The 15,952-nt window shown below is 35.2% G+C and overlaps 1 protein-coding gene across 1 annotated transcript in view; it reads right to left on the reverse strand.

Annotated features, from left to right (window-relative positions):
- Window positions 1–15,952, reverse strand: part of LOC5569257 (contactin-4) — a 1,061,856-nt gene that overhangs the window by 374,348 nt on the left and 671,556 nt on the right. Inside the window, exon 9 of the mRNA XM_021854379.1 lies at window positions 268–398. Coding sequence (XP_021710071.1) covers window positions 268–398 — 131 coding nt within the window. The remainder of the gene's footprint in view (window positions 1–267; window positions 399–15,952) is intronic.

The raw sequence follows: 15,952 nt of genomic DNA on the forward strand, positions 1-15,952 counted from the left end.
ACGAGCAGTTTTTCCCGGCAAATATTTTCCCGTCTCACCTAGTGGAGATCGTTAAAGAAATCCCATCCAAAACTAACACTACTTTTATCGCTTCTCATCGTCGTCATCGTCCGTCGTCCACGCTGGTGAACGTCTTCATCCGCCTTCATCGCTATCGCCGCCGAAGACAAAAATCGAACCCGGGCGAAGAAAGAAAATGGTTCCCGTCGTCTTTTTTTTCTTGTGTCTCCACTCCCAGCCACACGAAATCGGAAATGGGATACTCACATTATGCTTCCACACCACTTTGTATGCAGACGGATTTGCATTCACTTTACATTCAAAGTACACGTCATCTCCTTCCTCGATGTCTTCCGGGTTCATGTTCGTGCCCAGCTCGAGCTTCAGCGTGGGAAGATCTGCAAGAATCAAGCGAGAAGAGAAACAAAAAAAAAATCGTAAGTGTTACGGCCAAATGGAAAGTGATGGTGTGTAGTAAAACGAAAAGACGGTCATCGGTGTCTTCTTCGGCGGGAAAAGAAAGCAGCCAGGGTGTGAGGGAATGCGATATTGAGAATGATTCCGTGAATTATCCGAAAACCGCGACGTGATATATGTTTTCAGATTTCGTTCCGTTTCGTTTCAACGGTTTTCTCTGAGGTAACTTAGAAAAGTCAGATGTGACAATATTGTATTATAATGGCCCAAAAATACTATCTTGAAGAACACTAGCTCTTACAGGGAATCTATCGGACTTGGAATTCTCATAATTAATCTAAAGTGTAGTGTTTGACAGAAACTCTGGATTATTCTAACAATGTATGTTGGAAAATAAAAGTTTTTTTTTCACAAAAAAGTCTTCATGCCTTCAGATTTGTTGGAACGAATGAGAAAAGTTGAAAAAAGTCGAATGTCCATGTCGAAATCCAAACTGATCATTTACAAAAAATGAATTTTTGTTGTTGTGGACCATCATTCTGTTCAAAACTACCTTTTAAAAAGTTTACTGATGGACGAAAGCACGATAACAAGAAGCTTCTGCAGGATTTCTGTCCGGTTTGGAAATTGATACAACCTTGGCATTTCTCCGTTTGTCAGGAAAATATTCCAACTGAAAACATTTGTTCCGTATGCCAACCAAGAATGATAAGTTACTCTTTGGAAGTTTTTTGATGAGGAAGTATAAAAGTTTTATCTGCCTGGTACGAACCTCAACAATTCGTTTGCCAGAAAGGCAATCCCAAAAGTTAGACTTCTGGTTATCTCCGCAATTTGCGCATACAAACTTGGTATCACGTTAGTTAATACAAATAAAACCTAAAAATGAATTCCGTGAGATAATTTCCGATTCATTTCATCATTTTCAGTGTAAGAAATCCCATGTATCGTTCCGTTTCGTATCTACATAAAAAATATGCATGTCGCATACCCTTACCAAGGAGATAGTGGCGAACGAGAAAGGAAAAAAAAAACAATCTAACTGATAGTGGAAAGCGATATGGCGATGTTGGCGGAAGAATGGTGAACCCCCGCCGGAACGGAAATATCCATATCATTTTCGTAGTAGATGGCTACGGTGCCCCAGACTGGATCGGTGAATTGCATCATTCCGAGGGAAAGAACTTTCGGCAAAAACTTGTTCGCATTAAAATTAAATGTAGGATAGGACTTCCCAGCTCCCCGAAGAAGGATAGTCGAATTGGGTTGGTGAGCAGGAGCTTTAGTTGGGGCGAATAAATATTGATGGTTGATAAGATGGCGCTTTAAGTGGAAGTGGAAGGATTATCGAATTGGGAATGCAGAACGGCGTGAATGATAGGTTCTGTAGAATTGTTTTGAATTATATTAAGGAGAAATTGTTATTTTTTTTGTTGAAACATTTCGTCGTGACAAGTTCTTTGACTCTTCTGAAGAGTTTATAGGAAATTAGTCAAGATACTTACGGATATTTCAGGAATTCATGGTACAATGTTATAAATAGTTTCTTCGGATATCAATCCATCAATTTCTTCACCAGTTTCTCTTAATATTACGTCAACTTCCTCCAGGTTTCATACTGGATCAATTGTGTCCCGTTCACGTTGTGCGATTGTGAAAAAGTATCTGTCATCTTTGTTCATACCCATGAGGTCATTTTAAATCACGTTTAATCGTTTATCAATACGAATTCTGAAAACATCCCTTTCTTTTATCCAAACTTCCGGTGTTTTCTTGTGGAAGTGCAGAGGACTCAACGGCTCCCACAAACAAGTAACACGTCAACAACTCCTTCCCATTCCCAAATTGACCTGCAATTTGACGCAGCCAACGCCGTTATTATTTGTTATAATAATGAGAGCACAATTACTTACACAATGAGAATGCTACTGATCCTGAGTACCATCTACTAGTTTCCTGTGTGAATACAGCTGTTCTTGCAATGAAGGAGTAGCAACTGAGAGTAGTCAATCATTCTAATGCTTATCAGCAACCATCAAAAATTTTGGTTGAAACTAATCATATCCAATTGAAACAATTATGTTTCATATTACTTTGATAAAATATCCCAATTTGACACTCGTTTACCAACAGAAAGCACACATGAGTTATAATCTTCAATCGCGCTTTCTTTGTTGTTGTCAAGTCTGAAGCGTTCCAAAAATACAAAAGAAAAGCTCCCCAAGTAGGTAACACCACTCAAGGCCCCAAGCACTAATCCCAAGCAGCAATTCGACGAGCTTCAAAAGCATTTAATATTATTACAAAACAAGTAAATCTTCCAAGCCGGCTTTGCCTGCCCGCAATGTTGATTCCGAACCGTGACAATCAACCGCACGCATTCTTTTCCGAAACAAACCACCCGTAAAAGCAAACTGCTTGTTTCTACGGGTCTCTCTTTCTCTCTTCTGCCCTCTTGAAGTAAACAGGCAGATAACGGGGCAAAGTAAACACCATCTTCAACGGGGCGACGCCCCCAGACCGCGTTGTTGGAGATATCCAGTAACAAAGCTGCCGTCGCACAGTGGTTCCTTTTGTTCTGCTAAGCGGTTTGAAATCGTTTTATACAATATTTGATGGGAAAATACCATCATAAATTACCAGATTAATAATGATTTGGTTACAAAAAAATGCACTTCTCAGGTTACTGTCTTTTATATCACTTAAAAAGTTCTGAATTATAATATCTTCGAATAATGCAAAGGCAGTGTTATTAAAAAAAAATATATATATATAAGGACTGTTCATTTTATAAAGTGGACACTTTGTTTATGCTATATCTTTTTTATTTATCGATAAAATCGTAATCGGTTTTCTGTGTATCGTTGACCTATTATTCTAAAATGCTTTGAAAATATAAAATCTTTGAAAATGCATTTGTTTGAAGCGCTAAATAGTTTTTCCAAAAACTCTTAAAAAAAGCTGTCCGTCAAAGTTTAACATTATTTTTCGCAAAACAAAAATCCTTATTTTTATGAACAAATTGTATGTTTGTATCCTTTACTATTCTACTAAAGGTAAAGCTTTAAAAATATCAATTATATTCCACCATTCTATGACATTAGATAACTTTAGTGATTTACCCATTTATGGCCAAATTTGCTGATACACCATCCTTTCACTCCCAGCAAAAGAGAAGGGTAAAAAGCGTGTTCAAAACTAGTTTGGATTACTAAAGAAACTATATTAGTATAAACGAAAGCTAAATCGTGAGATTAAACTACAGTCTTAAGTATTAATTTTACTGTTTATGGTCGTTTTACTAAAAAGTCTCATACTTTTAAAATCATGTACGCATATTTATCGATCTACAGCAAATTGTAAACAGTTTTCTCCGAATTTTTCAATTGGTAATCTCAGAATAACATATTATGAAAATAATATGTGGAAAATAAAATCGATTTTATTACAGCAGTGTTGCCAATTTTGATGATTGTCAATGTACTTTGATAGGTCTTCTAAGAATAAAACAATTGTGTTTCTGTTGTGCTTTGAATGTGACGTGGGGACTTACTAAGTAACTCTATGAAGGCGTAAGTTATTTTTCATATTAAAACTATATTAGGACTTCCGTCAGGACGTACTTTTACACAAAAAATTCTACTCATATCAATTCCCATCAAATTTAAAAAAATTCTTTCAAAATATACGGGAAAATTGATTTTATTATATCTGTAAAATTGTTGCTCCAAAAATAACTTGATTTTTTCCATCAGGCTTCTGATTGATGATGCTTTCGAAGAACAAGCCTTTTTTGAAAATAGAAAATATAAATTATCGAATTTTCCAGCCAATTTCTTACAATCATTGATTTTGATAACCTCAAAAAATCGACCGATCTAATCGTTGTTCCATATTCGTGTGAAATGTAATTATTTTGGAGAATTTTTATTATCACAACATTGTACAATACTAGTCGAACGATGTGCAAAAAACCGATTGAAATTTCATTGATTAATAAGAAAGATACAGCATGCACAAGGTGTCCACTTTATAAAATGAACAGTCCTTATGCGATAGAAATTTTGCAAAATTGTAAGGTATAATATTTAGAATTATATTATAGAATTCAACAAACTTTGTTGAAAATGATAATGAAACCTACACGTTGAAGTTATCATATACGGATGACCAATAAACGCTTAAATGAACACAAACACATAATTTAGTACGATCCGCACAAAATCGAGCTCTTTTGGACCAACACATTACGTTACCATTATTTGGATATCTATTTTTTACTATCATCATATTTTCATGACCATAATCATTTGGGACTATACCCAGTAAGCTAGGTTAGATCAATGCTGGTGTGAGATATTACACAGCGTAACAAAAATGACCTTATTGCGTGTCTCAAGGATCAAATTATGTATCTCTAGTAGATTTGGGGTTGCTGAATTTGATGCCGTTCACAGAAATGTTCCAGCACGTCACAATTTTTAGCTACAAGTCGCTAAAGTTGTATAAAACACTGATTTTATTGATATTTATATGAAATTTTAGGTATAGTTTATCAAACTTTTTTATGATCCGACCCACCAAGCATGCAAAATAGGACTTCAACTTTCATTTCAGATATAATTTTGTTGAAATTGCACAATTAAATTTCGACTAAACCGATTTTTTTCAACATGCTTGCAATCTCCATACAAAATTCTTCGTTTCTCTTGTATGGCAAAATACAATACTTTTCTAAACCACCAAAAAACAACTTTTCCGTATCGAAATTACTATAAACTTTGATGATAAGTATTTTTATATAAATAAAGTTTGATTTTTGTGGCAAATTGAACAAATAAATTGCCTTACAAGCTGGCAAACTTGCATGCAAGTTTGCTGAAATAGTCATTTTTTGTATTTTCAACAACCAATATCTCAAAAACCAGACGTGCCATGATATTTCTGAAAACGGCACTGGATTTAGCAACCCTTAATCAAGTCAATAGCGGTATTTTGGTGCTTGAGACAAAAACGTGTTCCGCAGTGTTAGAGGTGTGGTTGAAGCATCAAATTAGTATTTGTGATAACTTCAGTTTTGAAGAGGTAGTTGTGCAATGCCAACTTCGGCGAGCCGAAAGTTCACGAGGTTGCCGAAGATGACGCCATGTTTGGCAAGCTGCGAACAAAATTTTTGGCGAGCTTGTCGTTACCATCAGTTGATCGTTTTGTTTACATCTTTTTCGTCACTACTACAAACAAACACAAATACAAACCAGACCTGTTCTAGACGACATCTAACCGGACCTGTTCTATACGGATCGATGCTCTACCACTAGAAAGCGCTAGTGAGCATTCAAAATTCCAAACATATATATTGGCCGTTACAAATCTGATAGAGGGCTGGTGCTTGCGGTGAAGTTGTTTGTTATACCAAGGGCTGTACACTCCATGTCTAATATGTGTAACATTCTACCACCAGGCAGCACTAGTGAGCAACAGATATTTCAAAATTGTTCACATGACGCAGTACAGCTACAAATGCAATTCGTTTCGATATTTGGCTACTGGAAAGATAGCATTAAAACCTCTAAAGAAAAATTAGCTGTAGGTGAATTCAACAGAAATGGTCGTTAGGTACATGGTAACCCGTTTCATGATTGAATAGGTTCACGTTTCGTCACTTAAAGAAAAGCGTAAAATATTTGCAATCGTAACAGTGAATCAATGGTCAACCAACACGCTACAACTTCTATTTTTGTTGCAACAATCCGCAATAACAGTTCATCATAATTTTAACACAGTTTGACAATGATTACAATGACTTTGCAATAAAATTTCCGAAAACATTCTCCTCGCTGATTGTGCGCTATTCACCAGAAAACTATTCGCCAGAATGACATCCGCCAGAAAGAACCATATACCAGAGAACCATTTGCCAGAATATATTTTTCGCCAAAAAACCATTTCCCAGAATAAAACAATACCCCAGACTTTGTTAGTACACACTTAAATTATTTTACGGATTCCTGTAAAATCTCAACAACTGAACAGTTCGGTGAAATAAATTAACGGAGTACGGTAAATTTTTACAGTATTCGGTAATAATTCACCGGAATCCGTTAAATTCCGACGAAATTACGGTATTTAATTTCACCGAACTGTTTAGCTGTTGAGGTTACGGTGAAATTCACCGATTTCCAGTATTACGAGCTTAGTGTGGAAAAATCTTATTTGACCCAGACCATACCAAGTAGCAATATGCAATTACTCTTCTTAATACTATTTCATGTAACTACCGAAATTTAGGTGACTGATTGTGCTACTTTTATCCGAATGTCGTTCTCTCGGTTGCGCTACTTTTCGCCGGATGTTGTTTCCCCGTAATCCCATTCCCTCAAATAGCCTATTACCCCGTAAAGTTCTTGGTACTCAAAACTTTCATACATTTGCACCCTTCTTTATTCGATTGGCGGTTCTTTCGAGTTTCGGCATTTTGGAAATTATTCTTTAGCTGAAAATGATCAATGTCTCCTTTTGATTGCTCATCGTCCTTTGAAACTCACCATCTTGTTGTTGGAGCCTATTCTTTCACATTTTTCATCACTTCTCGTGGAAACGGGATAATTGAGTAAATGGCATTCGGGCAAACGGGTCATTCAAAAAAATTGACGTTCGGGAAAAAGTAGAGCAATCCGTTCTCTCGAATGTCATTTCCTCGAACACCATTTACCCGAATGACACTTTTCCCTGAAATCCATTCCCCCGAATGACCCGAAATTTCTATGGACTGTGGTATCTGCCCGAGCAAAGTTGAATAACAAAATGATAAAAAATCTTGTTACCTGAGATACTGAGATATTTGATTAATTATGTTATCATTGAGTTCAAGTTGGAAAATAAATGTGTATTATTTTTTTTTGTATATTATGGTCAAAATCACAGATTTTTTTTTTTTTTTTGAAAGATGGGTGTTCTGACTTAAAACTACACTCAATAAAAAGTTGTGTGATAACATATTTTGTTTACAGTCTGTTATAAAACACGTCTTGCTCGGATACAATTATAATAAATTTTGTTATCATTCAGTTATCATTGATTACAGAGTATCAAAATGATAACAGCGTTAATAAAAGTTGTAATCAATTTAAAGAGACAGAGTGGTGAACTGGGAAGAACGATAAAGAAAAGAAGAAAAAATGTTGAGCTCGGTGAAACTTTGAAGAAACACTGATCAAACAAGAAGGATTATCAGATTAACCGTTCATCACCTTGTAATGTATAAAGTTATGACAATTATAAGTGCCACAATCTTTTCGCTGAAATAGATCACTCAAGAAAACAGCACAATCACATTGCAGCATAATCGAACGACAAACATAAAAAATATAGTATGTTTAAAATAACTGATAATACACGAGTATCAAAGGGAGGCATGACAATTTTTCTTGAAATTATATTGGACTTCTGAGAATTTTCAGCATTTAGATCACTTTCTCTTTACTGCGTGTGTTACGCGCCAGGGGTTGGTACTAGTGGACACTTTGCGAATATTTTCACTATACCGAAGACCACCAAAAAAATTACGCGCCGATCGATCTTGCACCAATTTGGGAGTCAGGCAAAACTATTTAAAATCAATTTCAACGTTAAAACAACGAGGTAGGGAAATTAGAAGCATCATGACACGTTAAGCAAATTTTCATCTTAAGACCATAAAATGGCAATGTTTTTAATTCACCCCTGCTAGTTTTTATGTTTGATGTTAGCACGACGGGCTACATTCATGTATGGTAATAAAAATCATTTTATATGTCATAAGCGAGATAAAAAATTGGGTCGAAAACAAGGGCAAAATGAACATCTGTAAAGGCACATGACTGCAACGGCTGTCATCCACGAACAACTGAAGAGAAGCCACAAATTTGGTGCTGAAGAAGGTGCTGATTTGACAACTTGAACAAAGATACCGTTTTAGGCACGAGACACACTAGTTTTGCAATGCGATATTTTACCTATCATTCTGGTGTTAAGTGCGTATTACTTTATTCAGTTTTCTGTGAGTACAAGATAAATTAGCCATGTTCTTCTAGGTGCAATGATTAACAGTTATCACCAGTATAGCTTTTTTCCTCATACAACATTTGTCGCTTCCGCGCGGGGTTGGTTAGGGACAAAGCCTAAATTGGTTTACTCAGCACTGTTGCCCATAGATGGTGGCTGGCTTCAAGAACTAGCGCTTTCTTCAGGGGGTTGTGTAAAAGGGCTCTTCCTCAATAATAATAGCTAAAAAGAACCTTTTTGGGTTTGTTACTTTGCTCAGAAACTGGATTCTTCCATCCCCTTGCTTACACGGCAAATTTAAACTAAAAAAAATATCAAAAGTCAAATTTCGAAGGACAATTGAAGCAAATCCTTAACCTTTATACCGTCAAACATTTCAAATGCAATCTATTGAAATCTATTCATGCAGTGTAGGAACTTTCGATGAAGCATGCATATTCTCAGAGATTAGGGGGGTGTCCATTTCGCTCCGTGTGCTCATTATGCCCCTAATCACCCTACGAACATTTATATTCTATAACTTTTGTCGAATAAACAATTATGCTCGCTGTCCAGTTAAGGAATCGAGCCTTAAAAGTGATTCAATTCCTCGGAGAGATATTTTGACATTACTCTATTTAGTACAGCCTACGGAATTTTATTTATCTAAATGTAGGGTAACTCGGTGTAATACGCCCCAACGGTTCTTTTTCACGAGATTGAAGCTTATTTTACACGTAAAAATGATAACATATCTTGAATACTCGCGAAAAAAGTATGTTGCGCATATATGTTCTTTGAAAAGTGTAAACAATCAATAGATATTCAAAAAATATCGTAAATCATATTAATTAACTCATTACGCGTGGTAAAGATGAACAAATTATGGGTGAAATTATGAAAAAAATCCACGTGCTCTTCACCACGCGTAATGACTTAATTAATTTAATAACCATGCGGATTGGATTACCGAAAAGTTTAATACAAGCGTCAATTTATATTAGAGTGTTACTGCCTCTCTGTAAAAGTCATGTCGTCACTTGAGTGAGAACGACACGTTGATAGCCTTCCCACAACTTTACTCTACCACAATACAGTTGTTGTGAAAGCGATGTAGGTACGATAGGCAAACAATTTCAACACAAAACAAATCGCACTCACTTTGCCCGCATGTGTAGTAACATGAGATGGATGGATATGGGTTATGAAAGGTGTCTGCGTGGTCTGTAGGGATTTGAATTCTAAACTTGTAACCAACTCAGTTATTGGGTCACCAAGTGGCTCGGTGGCTTTAGGACATTTCGTCGAATGGACATATGGTCGAATGGCTTTAAAACACTTATTTTGGTCGAATGATGTTTAGTTGTACAGTAATTTGGTTGACAGCTTATTTTGAAATGGTTAATTGAAAGATCATTTGGAAAATTGATATTTGTTTTGCAATGTTGATAAGATAACGTATTCTTTTGAATAATCTGAATCATTAACAGTGGTGAATAAAAAATGGGACATTTGCTGTAGTTTTATTTTTAAATTTAAATAATACATTAACTGATATACTGAAATATCATCATTCTTTAAAAAAACAGCTCAACAAGTAATTTTATCACTCAACTATGTGAACACAATGTTTTCTTCATTTATTATTCTTTTGAAATATCATCGTTCTTCGTAATGAAGATCAGCTCATCTGATGGAAGCATTCGCAGAGAGAAAGCTCGGGATCTTTCTTTGCATTCCGTGCTCAAGGACGTGGGTAAGCTTTTTGAATGCGGAAATCAGAATTAAAACGGCAGGAAAAAAATTGCTTTAAAGAAAACCTTCATGGCGAAGTGAATGTTAAGTGTCGTTAACTCTACTTATGGTCAATTGGCTTATTGTGACTTCCAGCTTAATAACATTCCTCAAACAATGCTTTTGCTGACAAAGTTGATGACCTCGAGTGATTAACAAAGTTTGCAGTAGAAGCTTTGGGTTATGAAAAATATAAAATGTGCTAATTCTATATACCGGAAAAGGGAAGACCAATTCACTGAGATGTCAAAAGTTGGCTTGTTTCCATTTAAGATCAGTTTATCTCGAATCTCAGAACATAACTGCTGAAAGAGAAAGCAGCATGAAATGTCAAAAACGCAAGAGGTAGATTAATAATTGGAAGAGCGTCCAGCAAATTGAATATCAAAATTTTGCTAATGGCTTATAATTGTTGGTAAAATGGCTGATACTTTTTCAATTATTCAATCATTCTTGTATATGTGACAAAATGCTACTCTCGACGGTAGTCAGAATAAACGTTAAACTTTGTTTCCATAGTATTTAGATTCGAGTACAATTCTTTCCACGAAATGTCGGTTCGACTGAATATCATATGCTTTCTGTTGCAACTAAACCTTTTCGACCAAATGATCATTCGACGAAATGTCCGTTCGACCAAATGTACTTACGACCAAACGTCATTCGACCAAATGCCATAGATTCTGGCTCGGTTGCTTAGTTGGTAAAGTGCTCGTCTAGCATACAAGAGTCCTAGGTTCAAATCCCAACCGAGCACGTGGATTTTTTTTTCATTATTTCACCCATAATTTGCCCATCTATACCACGCGTAATGAGTTAATTAATTTAATAACCATGTGGATTGGATTACCGAACAGCTCAATCTAAGCGTCAATTAATCGTAAATCAGGTTTTTGTGCATCTGAATCCGTAAATATTCCGAAATTCCTTGGGGGCCGACGCGTAGCAAAAACTCACGTAACTATCTCAGTCTACAGAATGTATCTCATGTTCAGCTATTCGCTTTTCGAAACAATACTCTGATGATAGTTGGTTGTGAAAAAAAGAAAAATTTACATGAGAGGGTTACATTCTTTTAGTTCTTTCAGTTCTGATATTTTTTACACATAACATGGATTGAAAGTTTTCATTTAGCGTACTGCAAGTGCGGGGTTTTCCAGATATTTTTAAAGAAGTATCTTCCCTTAGACTGGCAAAAACTGGTGTATTTTCCCTAATCTGTTAAGCAAAACGAATGCAAATTTTGGTGACGTTTTAGCATTTCCGAGACGGCTTAAACTATTTTTTCTACAATCACTATTTGATCAAGTGTTGAAGATATCGTCATTTATTCTTGATAGCCTAGTTATAGTAGAACTTGAATTCGTTCTCAAATTTCTTGACGAAAAGCATTTTTACAAAGTGGGGTTATTTTTGTGTTTAAAATCAGAATTTTCCATGTAACTTTAAACACCTAGAGATTTACTTCACGTAATTCATCCAATTTTGTTGAATATTAAAATGAAATTTGTTATGTTGTTCGATATTACCTTTGTTTAATTATCGTTTCAGAGTTCAAGAATACATTTATATATCCCAAACACGATTGAATTATGTTCAATTCGCAGAAGAAACATTAGAGCCAATCAAACAGTTTTAATAGATATGATTTTGAACAAATTATATTTAGTTACTTAAATTGGTGTCTAGCATGTTTATTGTGAATCAGAGAGAAAACGTAAATCTTTAACAGAAAAATTCAATAAATTAAAGTGTCAAAATCCAAATTTTTCACGTCCTTCTTAAAAACCTAATATACATAACATAGATGGAATAGTGGTTAATCGTTCATCTGAACAATTCACTGATGAACAATTGACCCTACTCAACAAAGGTATGGTATTACCTACGCTATACCAGCAAAACCTGACACGACACAAACAGTCATAGACATTGAAATAGCAATCAACAATAATTATCTACAGACTTCACAAATACAGGAAATCAGAACACACATCGCCAACATCATCCGCAACACGAACACTACACCCCAAAACAAGGAACACAACATAATCAAACAACTCAACACAAAACCGGTTTTCTATTTAAAAGCAGATAAAGGTAATTCTACTATAAATACGAAGAAATAATGCAGCACAAAATTCAACATGGACCTTACCGTATTCGAAGAACAGGAATCGTAAGACGTGTTGACAAAGCGTTAATAGAAGCAAAACCGGTTTTGGGTAATGTTGTAAACTCTCTGAAGGAATCTAACCCTTCATTACCAAGAATTAAGGACTTCCGAAACTTCATAAACCTGGTAATGAAATGCGTGAGATTGTTTCAGCTATTGGATCACCCACCCACAAGATTGCTAAGTATTTAGTTCAGAAATTCCAAAATTTTCCAAAAAAGTTTCATAGTAAAACAGTTAAAAATTCCAAACATTTTACAGAAGTAATTGAAAATCTCAAAATAGCCGATGATGATGTTTTGGTTTCTTTTGATGTCAAATCCTTATTTCCTAGCATTCCTGTTAAAGAGGCCATAAGTCTATTAGAAGATTGGCTACTTAGTCAACATGAAGGCACAGATTGGATAAAACAAGTACGTACATACATTAAATTAACTAAACTTTGCATGGAAGAAAACTATTTTTTCTTTAGAGATGAAACTTATAAACAGTTAAATGGAGCCCCAATGGGAAACCCTCTTTCTCCATTTTAAGTGACATTTTTATGGCAAATTTAGAGAAACGATTAGAAGATAAAAACCAGCTTCCTGAAATCTGGTGACGATACGTTGATGATGTTTTCAGCATAGTTAAAAAACACATCTTACCCCAAACTTTAGAAACAATTAATAAGGCTACACAAAAACATTGAATTTACTTACGAAGTGGAACTGGATAACAAATTGCCTTTCTTGGACTTACTCATCGTAAAAGAACACTCATCACTTACATTTGAAATCTATAGAAAACCAACTCACACTCAACGTATTATTCCAAACACATCAAATCACTCACACCAACACAAAATGTCTTCCTTCAATCACATGATACATCGAATGCTAACAATCACCCTCAGTGAAACTGGTTGAAGAAAAGAACTTAACTACATTTTTGAAACAGTACAATTAAACGGTTACACAAGACAAACAATACAACAAAAGAACACGAGAACAATACAAACGTTCACTTACTACTCTGACACAAGAACAACCAACACTCAAACGTATAGTCGTCAATTACAACGATGAAACAAAAAAAGCTTCGCCCAATCCTACGAAAGTTTGGTTTCGAGTTAGTTTTTACCAGTAGAAACAACCATCTCCAAACTCTCCTAGGTTCAACAAAAGACTCAATTGACAGTTTTTATAAATCAGGCGTTTACCAAATTACATGCGACCACTGCAATAAAATTTGCATAGGAGAAACAAATCGGACTCTCAATACACGTTTTAAAGAACTCGTAGCCGAAGTTACTAAAGCACACAAAGCCACAGAAAAAGGACATGTACACCATTTCAAATCAAAAGTTGCAGAACATATTTACAATGAACAACATTTCCTTAACACAAAAAATATCAAACTCTTACGATATATTTCAAATCCTTGGAAGCTTGACGTAGCGGAAAGCATAGAAATTTTCAAACAAAACAACAATAAATTACTAAACAAAGATCAAGGAAATGGGTACTCTTGGCTGTTTAGACTTATACCTAACCTTCACACATACAATACATAAACACATTAATTGACCACCTGCCAAACAAGCAGGAATTTGTAATTTTGACAATCCTTTCATTTGATTAGGTACATAATTAAAAAATCACCCCCTGTATACGATTACAGGTAGAATCTAGTTCTAACATACCCACGCACTTTTTTATAGTATAAATAATAGATCCATGCGATATCATCTTCAAGTCGAGCACTCAACACTGAAGAAGTCTGTAAGTCGCAGACGAAATAGGCCTATCTGTTAAGATAACCAACACATATTAGACTTTAAAGTAAGGCTCGCCTTACTAGCATGTTTGTTTCAAATAAAATGTGACTTTTTTTAATAATGTTGTGCTTAAATGTATTAAATGTTATTTACGTTCTCTATTAACATTCACAAATCCATTTCCCAGTACAATGAAGCCAAATAATACTACTACTTGTTTTAAAATAGTAGTTTACGGAATAAGTTGCAAAATGATGATTTTGTACAGCGCGAGCCGTAAATTTATCCTTCGAGGCTTGTCGAGTTTGATAATTTCGACGAGTGCTATAAAATCGAGTTCTGTAACGAGTTACATACATCATTTTTTGCAATTTCGTAGAAGACTAATTGAGAGTATCAGAAATTGTATAGGAATGCATTCCATTATTTTGCAATCTCTGAAAAATTGTTGTGTTTCATGATTCATTACACAACTCTAAACAGTTGCGTTATGAGAAAGCGTTGCACAATGATTCATTACAGCACTGGTTTCAGTTGCGTAATGACTATTCCCGCACTGTTTACTTTTGTGCAGATTGGCGTGATGAAAAACAGCCTGTTACGATGAGAAATTGCAAAAATATATAATAAAAACCTCTAGATAGAATGCAGAAATATTCTGATTTCCATCCAAAAAATTGTCCAAGTTTCTTCGTTTTTTCAGAGAACCATTTTATTACCTGACTTTGAATAGCCCCTATTTTGTTTTTTTTTTATAAAATGACTAATAACTTGGCGGCCTATGACATTTTATATGCGAAGTGTCGGTCCCCCAAGGAATATCGAAATATCCTCAAAACTAGATCGACACAGTTTGTGGAAATAGAAGAGTTTTTTTTTTTCATTGAAAATCAAAAAAATTGTTGCGGTTTGCATGATTTTTCGATATGGAAAATGGAGCTGCTGATAGAGGGTTTTTTTTCTGTTCGGAACATAAACCACTGTGACCAATATTTGATCTATTTTAGTATATCCCGTGTCCTTTGTGTAGTGCATGTCGTTTTGCTTTGTCACTATGAAGAAGAGATAAAGCATTCGGTTATCTTACAGTTGTAATTCCTAACTTGATCACAGGAAAGGATTCTAACTGTAAGTTTCCTACCCTTCGAAGAGTGTGGTGCATGCGCTCCTTAATAAAGCCAAGAAATTACACCGATATTGTCTATCCATAAGAATCCTAGTCCTTACTTCTTCAAATTAAAGAACGAAATAAATAAAAGATTAGAAAACAAACTGTTGAATTCGACTCATTTTTTTTCCTTGTCTCAAGATCATTCTCGGCAACTGGGAAAACCGAGACTTGTCACTTTCAACAAGGTTCAAAATGTAATAATAAGTGTTCCTTTGATTACTATAACATCCTGTTCTCTTCGTTTGAAGCAGTCAGGACTAGGGTTCACAGGTAGATCTTTACCCCATAACGCACCACGAAGAGGTGATCTACCCGCGTTATGGGTCAGGTAGAGGGGTTAGTCGATTCTTATTATCAGATGATGGAAAATATGATCTTGCGATCGCGTGTCGGAAGGTTTATGCTACAAACTTTGTCTCAAAAACATATCAAGCGATAGAGTTTGATTATTTTCTGATATCTGGTAAATTTTATCAATTAAACAAATAATAGTGCTCACGGGAACGGGTCATGCGATAGTGTAATCCGCAATATAGTTCAATAAAGTAAAGATAGTGCTTATCAGATTCTACATTCAATGAAGCAACATGAAGTATTTAAAACAAACAGGAAG

Source organism: Aedes aegypti, chromosome 3, assembly GCF_002204515.2.
Source record: "Aedes aegypti strain LVP_AGWG chromosome 3, AaegL5.0 Primary Assembly, whole genome shotgun sequence".
NCBI classification, from domain to species: domain Eukaryota; kingdom Metazoa; phylum Arthropoda; class Insecta; order Diptera; family Culicidae; genus Aedes; species Aedes aegypti.